General features: G+C 38.4%; 1 protein-coding gene across 3 annotated transcripts; it reads left to right on the plus strand.

Moving 5' to 3' along the window:
- The first annotated feature begins 1260 nt into the window (after positions 1-1260).
- Positions 1261-15381, plus strand: LOC131785311 (transcriptional protein SWT1). Of its 3 annotated transcripts, none has more exons than XM_059102183.2 (23): positions 1261-1611; positions 2639-2837; positions 3877-4755; positions 5871-5912; positions 6153-6194; positions 6383-6467; positions 7307-7368; positions 7628-7678; positions 8059-8163; positions 8579-8666; positions 9284-9372; positions 9524-9593; positions 9795-9847; positions 10205-10299; positions 10759-10821; positions 11258-11346; positions 11585-11666; positions 12137-12332; positions 12828-12964; positions 13093-13239; positions 13699-13786; positions 14224-14291; positions 14585-15381. In XM_059102183.2, the coding sequence occupies exons 2-23, from the start codon at positions 2673-2675 to the stop codon at positions 14673-14675; spliced, it is 2787 nt and encodes a 928-aa protein (XP_058958166.2). In that variant the 5' UTR covers positions 1261-1611; positions 2639-2672; the 3' UTR covers positions 14676-15381. The 3 variants fall into 3 exon arrangements, with proteins under 3 accessions (XP_058958166.2, XP_058958165.2, XP_058958164.2); XM_059102182.2 differs by having other exon boundaries at positions 1262-1741; positions 12825-12964; XM_059102181.2 differs by having other exon boundaries at positions 1262-1611; positions 12825-12964.
- The last annotated feature ends 10973 nt before the right edge of the window (positions 15382-26354 follow it).

Consider the following 26354-nt stretch of genomic DNA (forward strand, 5'->3'; position numbering starts at 1 on the left):
TGTTTATCGCATGCGCGTGTATCGGGAAGCATTTACATTTTGAACTCTTGAAATGTTTACTTGCAAATTTCAAATTATGCGACATTTGGCAATGGCAGGGTTCCAATGACTGCTTTGTAGAGTCTGCACGAATACTCTTTGAGTTCGATGGCTCAGTTGAAGATCTTCATCTGACGGGCATGCTCACTTTCCTCTAACTCTTGTCTGATAATTTTTTTTATTTCCCCTGATCCACATGCTTCTTTCTTGAGGTTTCTCTAAAAATACCTGTTCACTCTTGAAAAAGTGCACTCCAAATTGCAAGGGAAATGAAGGAATTTCTGGCCCTCGTAGATTTTAACTAAAACCAGAGTTAAAACCAACCTACTGATGTATTATTTGTGTCGCCATGTTATAGCGGTAGTTGTTCTACACCCGCGGTTTCCCTTGCTCTAAAGACGATTGTGATAGGCTGATTAGTAATCATTTGACCCTGCATGATTCTTAAAATGAAGCCCGCTCGCAAAACAATTTTTATGGGATGTCAAGACTGTGCCCGAGCAGGATATATTTATTGATGCAATTAATATCAAGGTTTTGTACGTGATCAGAACCTGGCTGTAAAACTGGAATTGTATACTCTTGGCAATGCTCGTTTTTTGTCAAAAAATACTTGAATTATGCTCATTTTTCAAAATCGTGCTCCATTGGTTTGAAAAATCCTTTGTTGATTGTGAAGAAAAAATACCTCAGTACAAAATAAGGCATCAGGTTGTTTTTCGTAAACTGAATATAGAGGAAAACATTTTTCTATTTCTTTTTGCACCTCTACAACGGCGCTTGTTTGGGTTTCTGAAATGTGTCAAGTATTACACAATTTTACCTGTTTATGAACTTGTCCTTTGAAGAATGCTCTGTACGTTTCATGAGATCTTCAAAACGTTCATCGCTTGTTGCAATGCGACATCTCACTTGCAATTGCTTGCAAGTTGTCAACTAGGGCACATTCCTGTAGCTAGTTGAACGATGACTCCTAGTATCGAGAATACTATCTCCCCTGCAGCAGAAGATAGTTGCACCAAAAAAATTTACTTGACTGCTGAAGCCCAATGAGGAAGCGGTTCCTTGTGATCACACCACTCCCTTTTGTTTCGATTTTCAGCATGGACTGGGTACGACCTATGCCAACTGACCGCTGACAGGCTAGGCACTTTTCAAAGTCAACTAAAATTTCGGGACGGCATATGTGCAGATAGCTTGAAGAATTTAAGTTTCCTAGAGGTCTTTAGAAGTGTTAAAACACCAAAAACAAGCAATTGCATGACCAGGTATAGATAACATATCACGGAGTGATCTTCATCGGTAAACCACCATTAAAAAAAAAATAACCAAAAAGGAAATCTGAAGTTGCTCAGGCTTTAATTGGGTTCGATCCTGTGCCTCCTAAAATCCTTGGGCGCCGCTATCAACTACTTTTGCAAAGGAAATTATTCGGTCAGCGCCATTACGTCAGCGCCCCCTGTGATCTTCTGGCGCGGTTACCATGTATGCACATGGCGTTCTGTGTTTTGGTGTGGATGGTGAAGTGGTTTGGGAATTCCTCCCGAATGAGCGATTGACGTAGCATGTCAGGTGAGGGAAATATTTAATTGCACGTTTAAATTGCATCTCATTCCATCTATACATGGAGCAACCTCTTAAATGATAAGCATTTGCAAGGAAGGGTAGGCGCCCGCAGAGCCTATCGACGTCAAATAATTTGGTGAGTGGTGGTGAAACGAAACGTTGAACCTGAAATGTTCCTGTTATTTTCATAAGTAAATGAGTATGTGTGTTTTCCATCGTAATCCATTTTTTTTAAATACATACACAAATCTAGTGACAAGTCTTCCATTTCCAACGAGAAAGTGATTGTCCGGACCTATGTGAGAAAATATAAATTAGTGTGATTTCTGTCAGTAGATGTTATCGTCCTCTTTACTCAAACCTGAACTTACTATGAAATATTTTTTAGGTATATCTCCATGCATGTCTGCATTTCATATTTCAGATTAGTGAACTGATTAACCATCAGATATACATATCAGCAAAAGTCAGATGCAAATTAAAGCACTTAAGCTCGGAATGCAGATAGAATGATGTGTGACAGACCTCTCTTATTTAGAAGCTCTTATTGTATTTGCAAGACCTCCTTGCTCCTTCAGTGCAGACAATTTAGTGTGCATTGTAATTTGTTTTTGGTGGTGTGGAGAGGGATAATCATCATAATATTAAGCGGACAAGTGATGAGAAGAGAGAAATATCAATTATAAGTTGATCTGATACCATGACAGTTGGAGAACTACTACCCGTAAATTAAATGTGTTCAAAGACTTCTGCATCTGTATATTGGCTACATTTTGACCACGACATGGTCAACATTTTCCATGAATCTCAATTTCTGTAAATGATAAATGAAAAACATTGATTGTCCATGCTGTGGAGTTGATCTGCATTGAACCTTTGGCTAAAACAAGTCCTAGTGTTGTGCAATTAAGTCTTGCATTGTTGACAGATAGCTGTGATAAGAGTTTTTCTAATGTAATTTACAAAGTTTTATTGGTATACTGCTCTCCATTCTAATTCAATCTGAACAATTTTTTTTCATTGATCTGCACAGATATTTGTCATCTCAAAGAAGATGCCTAGTCAGTATGAACTGTGCTGATGTAGATGACAGACCGCTTCCAACAGGCTGGATATGTCGACAGTCCAAATCAAGAAGGGACAAGCATTATTATTTTAACACTATCACAAGGGAATCAAGCTGGAAGCATCCTCTTGATACTCCACTAAGCCATGATGACTCATCTGTTCATGTAAGTGTTATACTCAATCTGTACTTTACATGTAAAGAGCACAAGTCATTCTTGTAATTTTAACTGAACTTTAATGAAATGACTCAACTACAATTTTCAGATTTGAAGGAAGTATATGCTCGTAAAATCATATAATTTTTGTTTCTATTATTTAAATTAACATATGATGAAAATTTGCCTCTTTCCATGTTTTGAGATACCAATGAGTCATCTAAATGTTTAAATTGACTATGAATGCCAACATTTTGGAAATCATTCGGCAACCTGACTGCCCAGACATCTTAGAATTCAACCCAATAATAGTAATAACAAAATGTGGTCTTCACGCAGCTTTTTCTTTGGTGGTTGCAAAAAATGGAAGTAAAAAATTGGTTCTTGAATGCCCTTTTGCTTGGCTCTAATTGGGAAAAAGAGGTATGAGACTTTGTTAAGACACCTCTAAGCAGCCAGGTTGCCTAGCTACATGTACTGTAGATTCAAATGATTGGTTTAAGATTTGTATCTTATTGATTCAGAAGGCTGTGCCATTTTTTTTGTGGCAAATTAGTAAGTGAAGAAAAGCAAAACCCTTGCAATCCTTAATTACCCTAATTATTTGATTTAGTGTCCTTGTTCCAGTAAGTGCCCCTCTCTAGCAAGGGCCTCCTGGAATTTGTATTTATTAGCAACTACTCCTATTCTAATGTTCACCTATATTTCATGATCACCCTCATCCAATTGCTTCCCTATTACAATAATTGCCCTATTCTGTTTCAGTGATAGCATTGCTAGAGTATTATTACGCATTCCCCAAATATTTGCCGTATGCTTGTTATTTTTACTATTTTCTCTTTTAAGTGAACATCAAAGCTTTGTTTTACACATTCTGCTGATTCTCAAAAAAAAAAAAGTTCCATGTCCTCAATATGCACCATGTCTTGAATAAGAACCCTCTCAAAAGGTACCACAAGTTAATAAATGCCCCATGTGCAAAATCAAAACATGGCAGTACATTCATTGCCGTAATGAAAGTTCAGCTGTCTTCTTTGTTCTCCAACAGAGCAAAGGAAGTGTATCGAAGAAAGAGTTTGGGAGTGATGGATCTAGTGCAAGAAAGAAAAATAAAAAATCCAAGAAGCACAAGATACCCGACCCAGGGCATTCAGTTTCTGAGAAACTATCTTCACCGACAGGAGACTCCGGCCAAGATAATGAGATACCTATTAGTAAGATGACGGAAGCCGCGTTGAATTCCACCTGTCAGGAACAGATATGCAGTAATTCTAAAGCTTGTCGCATTAGTGCATGGGTGAATTCTGTAGATACAACTTATACACCCAGTGAACAGGGCAGCTGTGTTAGTGTACCATGTTTGCAAAGTGGCTATGCTGAAAGTGACGAAGTTAGTGTTGGCAACTTTCCGTTAAAAAAGTTTTACAGAAGACCAACAAATGAGCAAAATTTTTCAGGAAATGCAGCAGGTAAACTCCTGAAAAAGAACAATGCTAACAATGACAAAATCAACAACAGCACAAGACTTGACTCCAGGTCTATGTGGCATCCGTACAAAAAAGGATATATTCCTAGTGGAAATAATGTACGACTACATAATGGAATTTCAAGGAATTCTATGCAAGGCACTCAATCACCAGCTAGTTTTAGTGCTGTTCATACACCATTCAGTCCATTATCTCGTCATCCCACTGTCCTTGGAACAAATTCTGACAAAACAGACTCATGTCAGAAGTTACCAGGCAGCCATGTAGCTTATCAAACACAAAGTGAGGAAGAAATGCAACTTGACAGTCAAATATCCTTCAACAGCTATGGAAATGTTGGTTATGAAGCAGAGACTAGTAAGCCACAACAGTTTGATAGTAATGATGATGCAATGGAGATTGATAACTATGAAGAACTCAAAGATCAGATTAGAGCAGAGGTATTTAATGTGTTATACAACTTGTTTTGTAGGCATTGGAGATTGGAGAATTCCTGTGCTGCTATGCAGAATTCTCTGGCTTAACCCTTCAACCCCTAGAGTGATGAGCATCTAATTTCTCCCAGCAGTATAACCCCTTAATCAAACATTATGGTCATGAGAATAAAGGAAATTGTTTATACTCTAGAATCTTTTGATTGTAAGACACTCTCTTCTTGTCAAAACCTTAGGAAACGTGAAGAGAACATTAGGGAGAACTTGCATGTTGATGTGAGGATTAACTCAGATAGCATGGGTTATTTTGTAATCAGTCACGGAGAAATCAGTGTTTATCAAATATTGCTTTTCACTCATCTTCTAGCTGTTAAAAATGTTGCTAATAGCAATAGTCATAAATATGAAAGCAATCTTTGCATTATGTTGGTTCCAAATAAATCCCTAAAGTGGTGAATAAATGACTGTGAATATATATTTGTGTATTCACCACTTCATGGGTTTATTTGGAACCTACATTATGCGCAGCTTCTAGTTAGCTTGTTAGCTGAGTTGGTAGAGCATTGCACTGGTATCGCAGAGGTCATAGGTTCAAATCCCATACAGGCCTGAATTTTTTCAGGCCTTGTTTTCACTACTGCTCAAGTAGTGTTTATCACTGCAAAGATCGCTTTCATATTCACGTCTTTATCTGCAGTTCAAATATATGACTTTCATATATTCACAGTTGTTTAAAAGCAGGTACTTTAGTATTATATATCCCTTTTCTGTACTTTGAAGAGTTAAAATAATTTATAAAGGAGTGGGATGGGTAATTACCTCTGAAGACACTTTACAAGAAGGGTGAGAATATCTTGTGGAAACATTCACAGTACATTAAAGTCTTGTTTTAGAGATCCACTGCTGCCAAACACACTTTCATTTATGTACCTAAATTGCTAATTGTAAAATGTTCATCATTGTTTACTGCTGGGTCTGCTAAATCTGAGTATATAATTCACTCTCAGTGTTGAACATTTTGAGAGCCAACAATTTTTAACTGCTCACATGCATACACAGAATTAAAACACAAAAAAATGGAAAAAAAAAGTATTTTGCTGTTTTTTTCTTTTCTCTTAAAGCTTCAAGGGATCAGATCAGAATTTGTACTTGATCCATTGATGGTGAGTGGAAATGTGCACATTGACTTTTAAAGTCCTTTAGTATGAGTCATACTGGAAGGAACTTTTTTAATTAATAGAAGAATTGGTTGCTGATAATAGCCTGTACTGCTTATGTTTGTCTGTGGGGAGTGATATACAAATTTCTTCCATTTCTAATTTTATATGATAGATAACACACCCAAAACATGGACACTTCAGTGAGTTTTCTTATCTTAGCATTCTGTTGTTCATTTATTGTAGGTTGAAGCTGAAACATCCAGGCCCTCACAAGTTTCATACAAGGTGATTTTACAGTCCTTGTCTCTGTTTCCCTTGTTTTTTTGCAGAACCTAAGTGCAAAAGAAACTAATATCATTTTTACAAAGAAGAATTTGCTAGTTTTTAGATGTCCTTGGACATACTTATAAGAAAAACACTAGCTTGTGTTGTGCAAGACATAGCAAAATTTAACTTGTGACCATCTATTTCAGGACACTTTGTATATAATTTTGGATACAAATGTCCTTCTCTCACATCTGAAACTCATTTCCGAATTAAAAGACTTTCCCATTGAAGGTAAGTATGCCTTTGGTTTTAGTGTTATTACTTCCCAATACAACAGTTACATTTACCTCTGTCAGTTTTAGTGTCAAACAAATCCTTCCTTAACTTCTGTCATCCTCTTTACCTACACCTTCTCTATTTAACAAATGGACAGTGGTTTTGATATTTACTTGACTGTACTGACAACAATATTGGTCATCACATTAATCAAAATGTTGTGAAGTCAGTTGGCTGCACCTTGTTACTCTGCAACATTTTGACTACTGTGAATGTTGTTGTTGATAAGAGTACAGACCATGCTAAACCACTGTCAATTTGTTTTTTTTTACCACAATATTGAGGTCATATTGAGTGATTCTTTAACTGCATGATTGTTGTGTGATATGTTGACATGAGCAGTATTGTCTGTGCTTTTACTGTTAAGAGCAACTCAGCAAATCAGATTCTGACATTACTGCCAATTGATAAAAAAATATCATGACAAGGCCCCCCATCTAAGATCTCCTTCTGTAATGAGCTCCCTAGCCTTGCCTACACTCCCCCCCCCCTCCCCCCCTTACAAAAACCTACCTTGTCTAAAAGCCAAATAATTTACTTGAGCCGCCTCGGGGAGTTTATTTTGGTGGTTATTGTGTGCTCTTAATTCCAAAAGGTGGATAAATTTTGAGTAAATTTTTCAACATTTACACTCCACTTATCTCTGAGTGAGGAAGCTACTGATTCAAACTTTCTATAATGTTCGGTGTGTTTTTGTTAGTAACAGCATTTTGGGTTGACATGTTTCTTGTAATGACTTTATAGTTCTTTGCTTTAGCTATTTATTCTCTATTTCTTTGTACACTAACCTGTAGGTGTGGCCAGACCAGTTCTTGTGGTGCCATGGATAGTGATTCAGGAACTAGATTCACTTAAGGTATGCTTGCTATCTCTCAATGCTCTTTTTTTATATTTTTTTTTCTTCACATTGCGGCTCTTTTGATAGTGAGACAACATGGTACATGCACTTACATGTGGTCAACAAAAATTTTCAAGCAGTGATACAATTTCAATAAAGTTTCCAAATGCCTTTTTTGGTTTGAGGTACATATATGGTTAAACAAGTTTCAATTCAAACATTCTTAGCCTTAGACCATAGCATTTTGAAAGTACATTTTTTTTTATTTTGTTTTCAGAGTGATTCATGGAGGGTAAAGAGAGGAAAGCTAGTGACTGAGACAAATCAGGTTTGAAACTATTTAAAGTAACTTTAATTTGAAGTTCTGTACCAACTCTTCAGTTTTACAGTGTATGCTAAGTTTTATATAAAGTGTGTTCCTTAATCCATTCAAATACACATACAGTTGGACTAAATATTGTGCTGAATGCAAACCTTGTTAAAATCATCATACTTACTGAGCTCCAGAATAGCAAAAACCAAATGTTTGGTTTGTAGTGAATGAAAGTAAAGTTGGAAATTTCAATGTTACCATGGGAACCATGGACCTAGAGTAAAAATATTGCACAATGTTAGAGATTTGCCTTAGCCTGTATGGGCCTTTTATTTTCATACACTGTAGAAATGCATCATTTATTATTAAATGGAATATTTTCTTTGTTGTTTAAGAATGGCAAGTTAGGTGTTGATATCCTTGCAAGGCAGGCTGTCAAATTTCTTCACCTTTGTTTTGAGTCTAATCATGCACGAGTTCGAGGGCAGACAGTGTCTGAGGTTAGTACAATCAGGGTAACCAGTGCTGCATGAGTACAGTGTATCTTTACAATTGTACCTTCTCATATGAACTAATTGCTTTGCGCTTGACAAGAATTTGGAAAATTTGTTTTCAATGAAGTTGCATTGATTTTGATGGTTTTCCTTTCTGTTTCATCTGTTAATAGCCTTGTTAACAACTGGCTTCAATTTTCATGACACAATCAAGCAAAAAGCACCATAATTATATCAGGGTGGAGATTCGTTTGAATGCTTAGAATGGTGTGATTTGTTCCCTTGACCTCTATAATAGGAACAGTTCCTCTGTCATTTTATACTTCACAGATATCTACAACTAGTGTTCATAATAGTTTTTGTTACTTTTCTCAACAATTTAAGTTTCTTTGCATAAATCTCATTCATTTTTGTTGTCCAGGCTCGGGAAATGATGGAGAACTGTGCCATTGAAAATCCTAATAATGATGACAAAATACTGCAGTGCTGTTTATTATTTCAACGAAAGGGTATGTGTCAGTAAAAAGACAGATCTTCACAATGAGAAACACCCAAAAAATTAACAGTTTTGCAAATGTATCTCAAATAAGTATGGCTTGAACAAAATTATCAGATAAGAAAAAGAAAAAAATACTTTGTTTTTAGCTGAACATGAAAGTTTACTTGACAGGCTCTCCAGAGAGACTTCAGGCATGTACTTTCTGAAGACCAATTGCTTTCTCTGATTGGACATAGATTATGTAGCATTGTATTTTTGTGCCCTATCAATGTGACTTTTGTCTGCATTTTGTTTACAGTTAATAAAATATGAAAAAAAAAATACTTACACTCTCAGTCAAATTTCAGTATCATTTGATTTTTTAATTCTCTCTCCCAGTTATTTCCTTCTGTGTCTTTTGGAATGAGCAGAGCATGGTTATGCATGCAAATCTTTCACTCTTCATTATTTTCCTATCACCTCTCATCTTTGATACTTAACTTCTCTCAAGGTTGTACATACAGTGTGATGAAATTTTTTTAAACAATTGAATACTCATTTACCATGACTTTAAAAAAAGTTTATCTATATTCTTCAATCTACATACATGTACTTGTATTTACTGAATAATGATTCTTTCTCTTCCAGCGGAAAATGGATTTGCCGTTTTGTTCTCAAATGATCAAAACTTATGCAGCAAGGCTATAATTAATGGAATAAAAGCTTTCAGTCATCAGGTACCTGTATATTTAAAAATATATTATTTTGTTTTATACCTAAAGTATGAAATCATTTGTGAATAAAGCAATAAAAATGGAATTGCTGATATTGCAAAAGTGTACATGGATAAATCACTGGTCTTACATTATTTATTTGTTTTCGCATTAGAGTCTTGTCACAGGATTGAAAGAATTATTCCAGAGCAGTGCCATAGTGTTAAAGAAAGGTTATTTTCAAGGTGAGTTTTAGACGTAGTTTTACGTGACATTTATGTGGAAGTTGCAGCAGATGTCAAGCTCTATGAAATGCAAACACCTGGTAATTTACGAACAGTACCATATTTTCTCACAATATCAACCCCAAAGAAAGTCGAGCTAAATTCCTATCATGATTATAATTTCAATTTCTGTTTCCACTGTTTCTACTTCCTGTTTTGTAGACTATTATAAGGAGCTTCAAAGGCAAGAGGTTTTGGCAGATATGAGAGCCAAGGTATGTTGTATGTTTCCGAGCTTACCTTTTCGCTAAGTCAGCATTTGGCGACGTAAAATCATGAAAAGGACGCCAAACATGGAATTTTTAGTCACCAAAAGAAAAAATTCAGGTCTAGCGTTCCAAATGGGAATGAAGTGTTGTTCCCTGTTTCCCACAGGAAGTGCACAAGTAGAAACGTACTTACGCTCCTGTGACAGTGTAACATCCCATTAGCGGGGAGTAGCAATAGTCCCTCTGATCTAGAGCCACGGAAAATTAGGTGAACTGTGCTCAAGTGATGCACTTAGTTTGTGAGCCGCCTCCACCTGTATTCACAAAATCACATATGTTTATTTTTATTGTACTTCCATGTAGGCTGATGATCTTGTATGCGAGCTTCAGTGTGTTATGAGGGAAGGATTAGCTGTCGTAGTGGAGACTGAAATGAGAGCAGCTTATGAAGATCTTTGGTATGCTGTTTACCTTGAGTTGATTAGTTTAACTACGAATAGTACGAGGTTAAAGTAGAAAATAAGTGTGATCAGGGATGGAGGTACAGTGTGATCAGGGATGGAGGTACAGTGTGATCAGGGCTGGAGGTACAGTGTAACTTGACTTTAGCGCCTAAAGTTCAGGCTGGCGTTACAGGGATCCTCATTACGCTGATTATAGCGTAATATTCCCAATTTTTTTTTTGTGGTTTTATAGAAGTTTCCGATAAATCTGTCTGTACGTGTGGTATGTCAGAAGATACAACTGTAGTTATGAAAGATGGTGCTTAACTTAGATCTTGTTTCTGAGCATTCTTTCAAATACTCAGATGAATTAGACAGATGAGGAATCGAAACTCAGACCTTCGGGTCTTTACAGAGCCCAAAATTTACTAAGTCTCTCATTCTATTTACTCAGATGGATTGTTTGGGTTTCAGGGACAAGATTGTATTTATAAAACCACCATGGACCTTAGCTGACCTCCTTCAGTTGTTAGACAAGTAAGGAAAGTAATCAAATAAACAACAATAAAGAAGAGAAGTAATCACTTCCGAAGGGGAATACAACATTTCGATTCGTTTTGCGTCACCTTGTAAAGCATCAAGCTCCGCTGTGATTGGCTGGTCTTCAACAGCTGTAATTGGCTCATTTGGATGCTCTCAGGCTGTTGTGTGTCTCGGTTGTGGGCATCCATGCTTCTAGAATGCCTATTTTACTGTCCCTGTTCATGCTATTGAAGATGATGTCCTGTGTAAATTGCATTTTATACCCTGTATCTGTCACCATCAGGATCTCAAGTCATAATCTTTGTGATTCGCAGTACGTTCATAGAGTTTTTCTCGTGTTGTATTTCGTGAAAAGTTATGCATAAACATGAGGAACATAACTGTGGCGCGCACTTTTTTTAAGGTAGGTCTGTTATTTAATCTTCCATAGACACTGGATTGCTGTCTTCGGTCAAGTATTTGAAAGGAAAATCAAGACGACAGTAGAAAACCTACGAAAGCACTTCAGTGGAAGTGGAGGTAAAGGTGATAAATGGCGGTATTATGGGAGAGCTCTAAGAGCTTCAACTAAACTGTATTACTACGTACTAATAAATAAACTATAGTAATTCAGTAAATTCAGAGTTAGTCGATTTTGGTTCTAGTATCAGGTAATCACGTTACGTTCAACAATGAAGAGAAGCATAGATTGTCTGACTGTTTCTGAGTCAGACATCAAAGTCAAGTTGTTCTTATGTGCTTAATTTCTTGTTGTTAGGTTCCCATGGTTGTCTGGCTAATGCCTCTGTTGTAATGGACCGGGCGCACGATCTCTTTGAGTGTATAGCTCAGCGTTCATGGTAAATCATCAGTAAAATTTACCACTTAGTCAATAATTTAACTTTGTGATGGAACTTAAGACTTGTGTCAATAGTGTGGTAATGATTTCGTACCGGACGATATGTCCCAGACTGATTAGGAGAGCTCCTCTCGTTTCAAGCAATAATTTATTAATTGGAACTCTCGTGAAAACCTCCGTGTTCGCCATTTGTATTAATTTTTTATATTTTTACGTCACATTAAAAAGGGCGCGTGAGTAACACAACACACGGAATAGCCTGGACACAGTCATTTCTACTTCCGTTTCTTGAACTAAGTTTGTTGCAAAGATGCGTTGACTATACTGTAAGCTTTGCTCAACTTAGCACTGTGCACTGCGATGGTGATATTCTCCTTTTTCCTTTACCCTCGACTCGTATCAGTTTTAATTAACATCTTTTTGTAGCCTCTTGGGTCTAGTCTTGTTTCTCATATGTGTGATTTGTTTTAGTTACAATGGAGCGATAACCAAGTGTGTGACAGCCATTATCGTCCTTCAAAAGAGATGCAAAGAATTTCATTCAGATCAAGCACAGTCTACCGGCGCCCAGGCCTCTGTTGTTATGGGTCCTCCTCGAGTCCCAGCCCTGCATGGGCCTGGCACTGGTTATTCCCCTCCATCTTTGTCTAAAGAAACGGAGAAAGAGGTTGGTTAATTTCCTTCGGTGCAGAAAAATTGTTGTAACTCATCATATTTGCACTTCAAAGCGTTCTTTGTATGCAGAATACGCGATACGAGCCCGCACTTGGGTCAAGCTGTGCCGTCTTTTGGGGTGCAAACGCACTGACAACGGTGTAGACAACGAATCGCCTTCTTGAGTCAGAAATATTGCCTTTAAGTAGGCGTGTTCTACCATTTGCGGATTTTCGTTTCATTCTCTCTTCTATTGAAAGGTGTATGAAAGCTGATTTTATGGTACATACTAAGAAAACGTCAACTTGACACTGGCCTTTCGTTTTAATATTTTCCTCATTCTGTCCACGAACAAAAACCGACACAGTAGTTTAGACAATATCATGTCACCTTTGCCAACTGTTTGACTACGTTTTAACTTGTAAACTACAAAAGCTTTTGATCTTTGTAATTCGTATTTAAGTCTTTCTTAGTGTTGTATAGTTAATAAATGTTTATCTTTCAGAAGTTCTCGGCGAAACTTGAAGAGGGTTCAGAAGAAAGCAGTAGTGTCCATGAGATTAACACAGCAGAGGCTGACAGCAATCCTCATGCTCTGGTCCTATCAACTTTTGAGACAATATGGAACGCAGTCAATCAGTTCAGGTCTTTGAGCTCGCTTTTTTCTTATCCTAAGTTAAAGCTGATTTCCGCAACAAACGCGTTCTACTGAAGTGTTTAAAATCGTTACGTTCTTCCATCGCACACCAACCTGATTTCGTTTTCAATTGCAGTGCACAGATATTTAACGGTGTTGGATTTCCTCATCCCATACCACAGAACATTCTGAAGGATCTCGCTAAACCATCAAGGGAACAGGCTGTTCAGTTTCTCAGCCGGCTCTGTTCATGTTTAGCATTTGTTGTCGCAGCCATTCAAAGGTAAAAATTTAAATTCACACGGTTACGGATAGTTACCATTTTTCCTTGCTTGATTTCAGTAAGTGATCGAACCAGTGGCTATCGGAATTCGAGTTTAGTCCTCAGGGTGGTTTCTTGATCTTGAAGAGACCAAGGGTATTCCCCCTTCCCACCCTCCCACTCTTCCCCCACTCCTTGTTTTACCTAAGTTTAGTTCGCTGTTGCGTAGAGACGCTCCCTGGAAGTAGTTTGCGTTGCCCGCCGAGGGTTCCATGCGTTATCGTAATGATGTGCAGTTAGTGACTTTAAAGGACATGGCAAGATGATTTTCTTTAGGGGGAAGGGGCCTGGTAAGAAGAGAAAGAAGGTCACTACTTCTCATTAGTCAATTTTATTCAATCTTAAGAGTTCTTTACTTTTTACTGCAGGACACATTTTGATAATTTTTGTCATCAGCTTTTTCCTTTTAATTGCTTAAAGCGTTCTTCAAGAACCTAAAGGAAGCGAGGCGGGGAATTTTCAAATGTTCGAAAATTTGTTGAAAGCTGTTACGCAATTCTTCCAGGAGGTGAGGGAACTATATTTCCAGGAGGTGGAAATGTTATTTGTGTCATTAGGGGAATTTGTAACTGAGTGTCGAAAGTCATCCAGGAATGCATCGGTTGTGTTCTTAACTTCACTTTCTGTTTGGTAGAGAAAACACAACATGCCCTTTCGATCATTCATATGCAAAACAGAAACGAAAAAACAAAACAGATGAAAAACCCCCATCGACATGACACTTGTGCTGTGTTTCCCGTACCTTACTCAGTTTGTTGTTCTCACTGCAATTTTGTTACAGTTGAAATGTTTGCTTTGCGAATGCTGTCGGCAAACTGGCGTTAAATGGTGAAACTTTTTATGTTCTCTAAAGAAACTTGTAGTCATTTGTTGTTTTTGTTGTATTTCGGTAACGCGTGAGATTGATACATTTTAGAAACAACCATTCAACTTTACCTCTTGCAGATATTATCCATGAATACGAACGTTACAGTGACGGACCTGTTTAAATTTGCAAGGGATCCAAACGCAAGGTAACCTTCCACTCTACATGAATATTTAGGTAAGATTGTTTTTGCTTCTGTCGTGAGCTGAAGACATTCGGATTTTGCTGTCCAATGTTGTGCCACTGAGCTATTGTGAACTGTGTAATGAGCAAGGACGTATACTCGGTTTGTAAATGCAATCATCAGCAATGTCGAAACGTTCTTATGCGAGATTAGAATAAGAGAGTTAATGAGTTTTGAGCGTGTTAATATGCCGGATTTACATGTAATATTATCATCAATCATACTTGAACTCTCACAACTGGCCCAAATGCTTTCAGGATGGGTCTCATTCAGGGGTGCTCACAATTAGACCGTGCTTTGGCCACCCTCCAGCAGTGTTCCACTTGGGTGGTGTCCTCCGAACTGTAGTGACTGGTGACGAGTATTATCGTTGGGAACACTCAACATTTACAGAATAAGAAAGTCAAAGCCCGTGCCGGAGAACGGAGACGATATAGAGATCTATTTCAATGTTGAGACCGCCTCTTGTGCTCTGAGAACACAAGGCTGTAATTTGAGGGAGTTTGAAGTTACTGAAAAGATTTTGTGACATTGTGCTTTTTGCAATACCTGATCACAATTTTTTTATAAAACACGATTTTAAGTAGACAACATGAGTCGTTGCTACAATTTTCAAAACCTATTCTATTTATCTTCTTTACATTATTGTTTTTCCTGTTCGGTCCTTGTTCGGAATGGGAAAACTTTACTTTGCCAGGGATAAGTATTGACACTCTACTTTAGCGTTTACCTCCATATCAAAAGATATCAACAATAAAAGAAACAACAACAAAAGCAACAGCAACAGAAACAGCAATGACAACGTCAACGATGGCAACAACAAGAATGACGACACTGACACCTACAAAGCATACAACTAAAACAAAAGAAGGAGAGAAAGAAATAATACTAAAACTGTTTCGTTATAATGATGCACGTGCATGTTGTCAATTTGTACATTAGGGTTTCATTGCATCATGTTAGATAATTATTACGATTGTACTATAAATTTATTTTTGCAGGAAAAGATGTTTGATTTAATAAATCTTTTACTGGGTTCTCTTAGTGAAGGAAAAAAAAGAGAAGTTAAATCTGAATATATATAAATTGTCTGAGTTTTGGATTTATGAACACTGCTTGTCGTGGTGAATTAAGATAGCATACGTTTTAAGGGTCACTTAACCAGGAAAGGCCAAGTTCATGATCGGTTTTCTCAACAAATAATGCAGGTATTTTCTTTCTCCCTGCTGTCAAAAATATTTCTTTCGAAATTTTGTTTTGAAAAGTTTTCCTTTGCCCAGAATTCCAGTGCAATGTGCCTCAGCAGAAACCATCGGGTGTTTATTTCTGCCATAACAAAAATACATATTCAAGTGTCTCTCTCTTTTGAGATTCTAAAGTGAGGGTTAATCTATCAACGCCACCTGGAAAATCTTTCAGCAGCCTGGTGCGGATAAAATAAGAACTGCTTTCCCGTTGTTGCGATGTCCTCTACAGATGGCAGACTAATAAGATGAAAGATGAATAGAGCATTGAAAAAGTTCTGTTCAGTAGTTTGTGTTGGTGCATATCTGAGATATGATAACGTGTGACTGAGAGAGCTATTGACAAATCGCGGGAGTATTTCTGACTAACCAGTAGTACTACGTGCCGTACCTTGATACTCTAATGATGGAAGTGTTGACTTGGTCTGAAGCTGTCAGAGGTGTTGTACCTATCTCTGGGAAGCAAATAAAAATCTATTTCCATTGATGTCAGGGCTAGCAGCAAGGTTTGTTGAAGAAATTGTTTATTTTCTAAACATTGAAGCACACAAACGCTTAGATCCCTTACACGGCTAGAATCGTACTTGGGTACACCAAACACGTGACTAGCGTAGTGAATAGAGTTATCAAAGCGACATAAAGAATTTCGACGAAAGCCTATGGAAGAACTGATGTTCTTAAAAGCAATGAGTGTAACGAACAAACTATACAGCGAATTTGCAGTAATCGCGTATAAAAACATTTCAAATCCTGACTCATTTCGTCAGCGAATCTCGGATTTGAGTTAGGATAATTGATAATTCAAAAGCACCTTCTGTATCGTGAACTGTTCTCCATAAGGGTAACGATTTTGGCAAAAAACTAGTACTAGTAAAGGTTTCAAAAGGAAGCCTGTGTGGTAAGGTGTTACATGAAACATCTGCAAAAAACGCCCTAAAACATAGGTAAAAAGATGATTTTGAATTGCAAAATAATTCCTTTTGTGTCGCTAACAGCCAAAATGGATTTTTGTTCCGTTCTCCTTCAGTTGTTCCAAAGTTACTGGCTGAACGAAAGAACAACTTTCATGCAAGACGGCTCAGGGTTGTTAGCGTGTTCGTATGAGGAGGCCATCAGGTCTTCCAAGAACCACACTCGATATTCTTGACCGGCTGTCGCCACCATTGGAGTGGTAAATGTTAACACCAGTTCAGGGGAATTTTGTGCAAATCCAGGAAGACTGTAGCCACTACCGGGAATGTGATCCTCTGGGAAAAGAACGTTTGTTTTCCTTGTCTGTGAGAATGGTTTGGATATTGTTGGAATAATCACAACCCCAGTTAGTTTCAGTCGGGTAACGGCACGACACCTTACCAGTAATATGCACCAGCTGGTATCCGGTTAGATCGCTCCATGGTTAGATCGCTCCAAGTCAGATCGCTCCATACCGAAGTCAGATCGCTCCACTCGAAAGTTAGTTCGCTCCATCAAATAAGTTATTTCGCTCCATACATAAGTTACTTCGCTCCATGTAGAAACCTAATACACTAACTTACTTCTGATCTACTTCTGATGATGTGTATTGCGTCTTGCGATCGGTCGAACTACCGATGTTGGAACAAGTGTTTCAGTGTGTAATGAACGTAGAAAACTAATAACCTAACTTACTTCTGATCTTTGTAGTTTATAGTTGATGATGTTGCTTGCGATCAAGTTGCTGAAATATAAAGTGATCGACGATTCGTTCACTTGAACCCACCAAAGCGAATTACCAATGATGAAATAAGTGTTTCAGTGTGTAATAAATGATGAAATTTCCCTTATCCTTCTGTCTTTTATCAACCTTCCACGTTAGTTTTCTTCATGGAGCGAAGTAACTTATGTATGGAGCGAAGTAACTTATTTGATGGAGCGAACTAACTTTCGAGTGGAGCGATCTGACTTCGGTATGGAGCGATCTGACTTGGAGCGATCTAACCATGGAGCGATCTAACCGTAAACCGCACCAGCTTGATAGAGTAGATTTTACCGTCCATTGGTGTGTAGAAAACTCCTGGCCTATCGCCATTTCCGTACATGCAAACAAGACCTGGTATTTCAACTGGAAAGAGGGGGAAAATACTGACGTTAGAAGCAGGTTACGACCTTGACAATGATGTAGTTCTCTTCAGAAGGATGGCTGGTAATATTTTGAGTGCTTTGGTGGTTCGCTTCGATTTGTGATCGCTTTGTCAAAGTTGCTGTTCCATAGCAAGAGTATAACTTTTCAAAATGCATGTAATTTTTGCTGTAAGTCCCGTACACAGTGCGTAACAACACATGAATCAGGTGTCAACATTCATTACTAAATATAATACTCCAAATTCAACCTACTGAATTTAGAACCTTTGTAAGAAATGATATGAAACTACCTTGAATCTTTTGGCAAATTTTGAAATTTGAGCGGATATTTCGATGATTGAAGGATTCTAAGTTGATTTCTATACCTGCAAAGTTCAGTGTACTTACCGCAATGTCTGCCAAAGTCGTTCAGAAAACACTCGCACCAGAAATCATCCAAGTGATACAAGGTTCGACATCTGCTGTTATGCTGACAAGGATTAGATAGACATGAAGTCTGTGAAGAGATGTATAAAGTTTTGTTATACACCTGTACTTTGCTACCCGTAGAAAACAAATGACATCTATTCTAAGTAAGTTTATTTCCCAAATATTGAAATTGTCAACTATTTGCAATTCTTTAACTTCGTACAGAACTGAAAACGAGCAAATTTAATTACGCATGAATGATAAACTTACAAAATCCAGTATAGGGCCTCTTAATAATAAATGTAGTTCAATTTTATTTTGCTTGTTTGGCAACGCTCTATAAATAATTATTTATATCTTGTTAACATGATGTTGTGCGAACTTTACCTTGATGCTGTAATGATGGAAGTGCTGACTTGGTCTAAAGCTGTCAGAAGCGTTATACTTATCTGTGGGAAGCAGCTCACAAAGAGAGTGCGTGCGTGCGTTGACTGTACATGGTCCCAGGCGCTACATACCAAGACTCCAACCAAACATATTGCACGGGTCGGGTACATTTAGCTGAAAGGTTGAGCCTAGCGTGAATGCAAAAAGACGAACAACTCTTTTGGTAACAAATAGTTGAGTTCTGGTCAAAACGTAATCGTGTTTGTAATTGTAAATGCATACATCGACTTGGATAACCATCTGCCAATGAGCTCAAATTACAAGCACTCCTTTCTCAGTTTTTCTGCAGTAAATAGTTTCTTCAACTGAAACTTGACTTGTACTTTGAGGAAAATTGAAGGGTCGCTTTTTTGTTAGAGTTCTTGCTTCAACTTCATGCCATTTAGATTAAAAGTACGACGATATTTGTTTTTATGTACCTCTCCAAGAGATTGTAAACTGTCCTAGCATAAAAAATCAGCCTCTACGTTTCATTTCTTATTGTCGCTCTTTTAACCATCAGAATTAATTACCGTCTTTAAAGTTTATTCCTCTCCACAATGCAATCACTTCCTCTCATAGCCAAGATTATCGTCGAGCGAGCGCTCGAAAAGGCACAAAACTACGCCGGGTAGAAACTGGAATCGAGAGACAAATTCTCGAGGGCGCGAACTTCTCACACTATTCTCGTCCTAGTGTTTCCATGTGGTTAGTAACGATTTTAGGTCTGCTTTTGATTCCATCCTCCTTCGGTTGTTCCATATTATACGCTGAATAAATAAATGACTTTCATGCAGGATGGTCTAGGGTTGTTGTCGTCTCCGTATAAGTAGGTCCTTAGGTCTTTCGAGAACTACACTCGATATTCTTGACCGCAGCGGTCACCATGCACCAGTGGGCAAGGTGATTTTTCTGGGTAAAGAACTTTGTCGTCTTTATCTGAGAGATGATGCGATGATGGCATTGCAACCTCAGTTAGTTCGATCATTAAGTGCGCAACCCATCTTACCAGAAATATGCAGCAACTTGATAAAGTTGCCAGCCTTTGGTGCGTAGAAACCCCTGGTCAATCGCCTTTTCCATACATACCAACATTTCCCGGTATTTCAACGAGCCACTTTTCTATGGGATGGAAAGTGGTGATGATAACGACAGTTTGCTATAAACCTAGTAGTACAGTTCAGTTACGCAGGATGGCCACTATTAGTGCCGGCGCGTGTGGTTCAACATGTTACCCCAGCGCAGATAACGGTTAGCATTTTTGTAAAAAGATTTGTCTTTGCCGAAACTCCCTTCCTTATAAGTACATATTCCGCTTCAAGTAATTTGATGCAAGTATCGTATTATTTTAAACTCTTTGACCAGCCAAAGTGGGTATCATACCTTGACGCTGTAATGATGGAAGTGTTGACTTGATCTAAAGCTGTCTGTAGGAAGAAGCTCACAAATATAGTTTCCAAAGATATCACGTTTAGCAGCAAGGTTGTTGAGAAACATCATTGATGTCATTGATCTTTTAATCATTGAAGCAGACAAACTGGATTCGAGTTTAGTCAACAAGAACGTGAAAAAGATGGTCGACAAAATGAGCGGAACGACAACGAGAATCACACTGAAGACTTCTGGAAGATAATGTGTGTTTATGAGGGAACTCTTTACACACGAACAGAATATTTAGTAAGCTCGGCCACATATAAAACATTTTGAAACTCCAAAGTGAGGTGGACCTGTTCATATCAATTTATAACTACGTTAGCTTCACATGACCCAGGTGTTAAATTATTGTACGCCAACCAATCATATGACAAGAGGTTGACAAAAGCAAATAATGTGTTCTTCCGATGTTTTACTTTTTTTTCGGTAATAATTAATTGAAAATGAGCGTTTGAGGTGGAATATTAGACCTCGTAACGCGTCTTAAGCAGGCGGTTATTAGAATGTTGGGCTATTTTAGGATCTGCGGACAAAAACTGGTGTATCGATCGTTTTGAAAGACCATAATACCTCTCGGTCTTCTAACACCACTCTCTTGGCTTTGAGCTCGCCAACGATGCTCCATGTGGCCAAACAATTTTCAGAAACCATATTACTATATCATGTGTTATAATTTCAGGAAATGAAGACAATTACAGCTTGACCTATAATAAGCGGTCACCCACGGTAAATGGCGGGATGACCTCTTGACACAAGTTGACCGCTCCACATAGGTTTTACCAGGAGTCCATCACTTGGATCCTTCAACTACCCTGTATTTTTGTCACGGCGTTTTCACAGACAAGTATAATTATTTTTAGCTTGAATTTACTGCGAACTAGGACTCCCCACGAGAGCACATCGACCAATCAAGATTAGCGCCTAGTTAATTTCTAACTTTACTTTAACTTTAATATATCGAAAGAAAAACAGCAGAGAGATGCAAGGCTTCTTGCGATAGTTCGAGTGCGGATTCGTGTGAACAAAGGCGTCCCAAGCTCACGTCTCGATAAAAGCAAACGATTAATTAATGAAAGCGTCACACGTTGTGATACTCGGTGTTAACTTACGAGAGGAACCGTTGAGAAATTGAACATGTTATAAGGAATAGTATGGGGAACGAAATATGGTCGATTTACAACGATAAATATTTCGAAATATGAACATTTTACGCATTAAATCAATAGAATTTACTCACATCTTTTCTGTCTGTTGTGGTTTCCGTCACTGTTATTCCTGTTATACAACGGTCGAAGTCGAAGTCGAAGTTCACAGCCTTGACTTCGTCTTATAGCAAGAATAACAGTGAGCTTGGGACGCTTGCGGTGTGAATATTTTGAAAATACCTCGGGAAGCAGCTGTTCCGAGGAAAGTTCTAGTGAAGATGAACCTGACTCTTGACTGTTCAATGATTAAAGCGACTATAGGCACCGTGCATTTTGCCGCATGCGACAATTATCGACCGCACTTCACAAAAATAACCAAGATTTGACAAGATCGAGGCCTAATTCGAAAGAGTAGCATTATCTTGCGATCTAGAAAAACTCTCTTCATTTTGTTGCACCCGCTTCTGTTCAATCCTGCGTCACAAAATTTACTTTACGTACTGTGTGGATGAAGATTCTTGAGATGAAGACAACTCACACAAAGCTTGCTCACGCAATTTCTTGTTTCTGCGCTCTCCATCTCCCTGGCTTTTCGCCTCTTCATCGTCTTGAATTTGGACTCTTTTCATGAAATTTTCTTTAGAGGGGCCAGAATTAGAAGACGGATGACCTTTGCTACACACGAAAATTTAAAAAATAAATAAATACAAATAAAAATACAACGATGATCCGCAATCCCGCGAATTTTTTCGCAAGTGTGAAAAATTTGTAAAGGATAGTGGGATATATAAGGAAAGGAGGGATTGGAATACTGGAATATTGCAATAGAAAGGCGGAATTTGCGTAGTTTTGATGTGAAGACGTCCCCGCATAAGGCCGCCATTTTTTTTTCTTCGCGTTTCATGGATCGTATTACCCAAGTGAGCTCGAGTAGTCTATTTCTCGCGAAAAGATAGTCTAAAAATAAACCGTTCTGTGAAAGTGCCGTGACATAGGCCCAGTATGGGAGTTGAACGCTATAAGTAATGGGCTCCTGGTTTCATAGATTAGGGGGTATTGTGACAAACGATTAATAACGCCTCTTTGTGCCATAACTGATCACGTAAGGTACAGAATCTCGCTCAAAAATACTACATACTTTGATTTTGAGAGAGAAACATGGATTAAACATCACATGACAGATTATTCTTAATTTTCTTTTAGTGGTTCCGCTCAATACAGGTAGAAGACAGTACAAACAGGCCGTTGGGACTTAGTTAAGGGTGAACACCACCGCTTAATAGGTCAGGTGACCGCTTAATAGAGGTTAAAATTACCTGTTCAAGGCAGACGCTGTGACTACGGCAAGCATATTGCAGCCACTTTTCAACACCATATGGGACAGAAGGAAAATTCCTGACGATTGGAATAAGGGTGTCATCATCAAGATACCAAATAAAGGAGCTCTGTCTGACTGTAACAACTGGCGCGGCATTACACTATTATCCACCCCTAGCAAGATCTTAGCGAAGGTCATCATGAAGCGCTTATCACTGGCTGTGGACCATAAACTTCGTGAAGAACAGGCAGGTTTCAGGAGAGGAAGGGGCTGTATTGATCATATTTTCACACTGAGAAATATTATTGAACAGAGTACCGAATGGCAGCGAACTCTCTATATCAACTTTGTAGATTTCGCCAAGGCCTTTGACAGTGTGCACCGGCACAGCCTCTGGAAGTTATTACGAGCATATGGAACCCCCTTCTACCTTGTTGAGATCGTCAAAAGCTTCTATGACAACTTTACCTGCTGTGTTGGTGATGGTGACATCTTATTTGAAGTTCACACTGGTGTCAGGCAGGGGTGTGTAATGTCTACATTTCTTTTCAACCTTGTTGTGGACTGGATCATGCATCGCACCACTGAAGATCAGGTCAGGGGAATCAGATGGACACCTTTCTCCTACCTGGAAGACCTGGACTACGCAGACGATCTAGCCTTACTATCACACACCCACACCCACATACAAGAGAAGACGCATAGCCTCAACACCTTTGCAAAGCAAGTTGGCCTGAACATCAGCAGCAAGAAGACTGAAATTATGGCACTGAACGCTACCAACACACGACCAGTCCAGATTGATAACGAAGAGCTTCCTTACACAGAGAGATTTACCTACCTCGGCAGTATCATCAGTAGAGATGGAGGAACTGACCTGGACATCCAGAGCCGTCTCAACAAGGCCAGAAATTCGCTCTATATGATGAATAAGGTATGGCGTTCTTCCACCTATAGTACCCGTACCAAGCTGAAGCTCTATCATAGCTGCGTCCTTACAACCCTCCTGTATGGCTCAGAATGTTGGCGCTTAACGGAGAAGGATCTATCAAAACTCTCCACTTTTCACACCAAAAGCCTTCGGCGTATTTTACGCATCTTTTGGCCTAATGTCATTTCCAACAAAGATCTTTTTGAACGGTGTGGAACCGAATCAATGGCTACCATCCTGATGAGGAGACGCTGGAGGTGGATTGGCCATGTCACCCGCCAAGAAGCTTCCATTGCAAAAACTGCTATGCATTGGACGCCAGAAGGGAAACGCAAGCGGGGTCGCGCCAAAATCACATGGCGACGGACAGTTGAGAAGGAAATAAAGGAGATGGGGAAGACCTGGGAGGGCATCAAGCTCATGGCAAGGGATCGCCAGATGTGGAGGGAACACGTTGCTGCCCTACATGCCTGTTAGGCGTAAAGGGCATGAAGAAGAAAGAAAATTACCGTGATTAAGGGGAAACAGGGTGACCGCTAAATACGGTGCTGCTTCATACAAGATCGACTGTAGTTCGTTGCATGTTTTGCTGGATATTGACCACTAAACCCCGACATAAGTTAATTTTTCCTTTGTCTTTAATGTTAGTGACAAAGTGATATAACTAAACTAAATTCCTATTTATAGAAGGGAAGATGAATATCACTCCTCTGTACTAAGTCTACTCAGTAAAAGTTCTTCGGTCGTGCCGCGCTATTAATTGGGGAGAGCGTGTTACGTAACCTTACCGAATAAGAGCAGAGAACAGGCTCGGACTGCTATGGAGGCTACTGCCAGATAGAGGGCTTTTGCATCTTCTTTGTTATTTGACAAATTTGTTTAAGGGTGCAGACAAAGTATGAGATGAGAAATTCAGTTGCCATAGTCAGCGTTTTCCAGGCCACGTTGTCATCTTTTTTGTAAAAAGCTATTTTTTCATCGTTAGCAACACTTTCATACACGATGGTCCTACGTTGTTATCCTCATGCTGGTCGCGGAGGTCTTCCGAGAACCAAAGTTGATATTCTTGACCAGTGGCCACCATCAGTGGAGTGTTAAAAGTCAAAATTAGCTCCGGTGAATCAGAAGTAAAACCAGGGATTTTGTAAGGAAAGGCATTGCGATTCTCTGGGAAAAAACTTGGTTGTTCTCATCTGTGATAATGGTAAGGATTTCACTGTTTCGGCAACCCCATTTTCTGCTTGTGCCGCTGCTGCAACCCACAACGCCAGAAATATGCACCAGCCTCATTGCATACATTGTACCTTGCACTGGAGTGAAAAACTTTCCATTTTGATTTCCTTTGCCATGCATGCAAACCTCATCCGGTATTTCAACTGATTGTTTTTCTAGAAAAAAAAGATGTCCGGAAGAGAGTTGAATGTTTTCCAAAATTTTATCGGTCAGGACAAGATTAAGCCGTCACTTGGCAACGTTACCCTCTAATATAAATTCAGGTTTGCGAAAAATGATCTTTGAACGTTTAAACTTAATTTTTCATCTCAGTAATGTCAAGAACGCTCGTCACTTGTTTAAAACACGTATTTACTTCAAAAAAAACTTTTGAAAACAAATTTTGGGGTCTCTTAATTGTGTAAACAGCAGCAAAAGCTATACCCCCTGTAAAATTAATTGACTCTGAAGTTAACAGTTTAAGGATGGCAGAGAGGTTTTGGTTGTGTAAGGATACAAAGTCTGGATTAGAGTTTTGTTTGAATCCTTTAGTCAGCCCGTTAATGATAGGAGTCGTTTATTGGGGAAGCGACCTTCAGTCGACAGCAAAAGGGGAAATTATCAAAATGAGTACTGGAGAGAAAGAGAAGTAACAAAAGTATACTATTCGAGCTGAACAGTTTAAAGGTAAATTCTACCAATTCTTAAACTTCGACGATAATGGTAAGATGCATTAGATCAGAAATTTACGTCAATGGTCCCTGAACAAAATCGACCTCCTGGAGGGATGAAATTGATAGCGCATGCGCTTTCATTTTCAGTCAGATTGAAAAGGATTGACAAAACAGACGCAAGGACGACGTGACAGTTTAAATTTCCCAAGAATATGTAAACACCCTCGAAATACTTACCACAATATCTGCCGGAATCATTTGGAAGACGCTCGCACCAGATATCATTTAGTTCATACAAGGTTCGACAACTGCTGTTATGCTGATAAACACGGAGTCTGTAGAGGAACATTGGAAGTTATGTTATGATTTCACACTCATAACAAAAGTGTATTACTTCCTTTATGCAAGTCATTTTTTTCTCATTTTTAAATTGTGTGATCTTCTGACATAGCATTTTTATAGTCTCTTCCTATGGTCGAAGTGAAATCGATCCAAATTTTTATTAGTATGTCATGGTAAAAGGACTGAGTGAAGTCGAATTCGGTCTGTAATCCTACGAGTGATAACAACATCGATTTGTTTACTACGAGTAGGATTACAGACCGAATTGGACGACGCCAAGTCTTATTACCAATTATTCATAAAAAATTACAATTTCCGATAAAAGAAGAATAGCCAAGTTATTGAAGAAAGGGAAAATTTGCTTTAAAAGAAAGATAAAGGAGGCGTCAATTGTTTGATGTCGCTCTGACTACAATGAAATGTTCAAGGGAAAATTTCTCCATTTTGAAGAAAGCCCCAATTCAGGATTCTATGCACTGTTTTCTGTGGTGATTGAAACCAAGGTTGTAATTGGTTGATTTAAACTACAACTTTGAGTGTGATTGGCTTATTGAACTATCCGCAAACAAACTGTCCGATAACAACTTAGCATGTGAATTGGTATAAAATATGAGTTTTTAAACCAATCGAAAGAATTGTAATTTTATGATTATGTTTGTAAAAGAAACCCTTTGCGTCCACTTAATAATTAATCAGTTTCATTTTCTGAATATTGCTCGGGAAAGCAAAGTTAATTTTTAACTGGATGAACTATTTAATTCCAAAGAGCTTCACGAAGATTTATCTTATCGAT

The sequence above is a fragment of the Pocillopora verrucosa genome, chromosome 4, assembly GCF_036669915.1.
Source record: "Pocillopora verrucosa isolate sample1 chromosome 4, ASM3666991v2, whole genome shotgun sequence".
Lineage (NCBI taxonomy): Eukaryota > Metazoa > Cnidaria > Anthozoa > Scleractinia > Pocilloporidae > Pocillopora > Pocillopora verrucosa.

Coding starts and splice junctions, on each gene's coding strand:
- LOC131785311 (XM_059102182.2), top strand. CDS start 2,673: ATGAACTGTGCTGATGTAGATGACAGACCGCTTCCAACAGGCTGGATA. Junction 9,594..9,794: donor AAAGAAAGGTTATTTTCAAG/GTGAGTTTTAGA, acceptor CCTGTTTTGTAG/ACTATTATAAGGAGCTTCAA. Junction 13,240..13,698: donor GTTGTCGCAGCCATTCAAAG/GTAAAAATTTAA, acceptor AATTGCTTAAAG/CGTTCTTCAAGAACCTAAAG.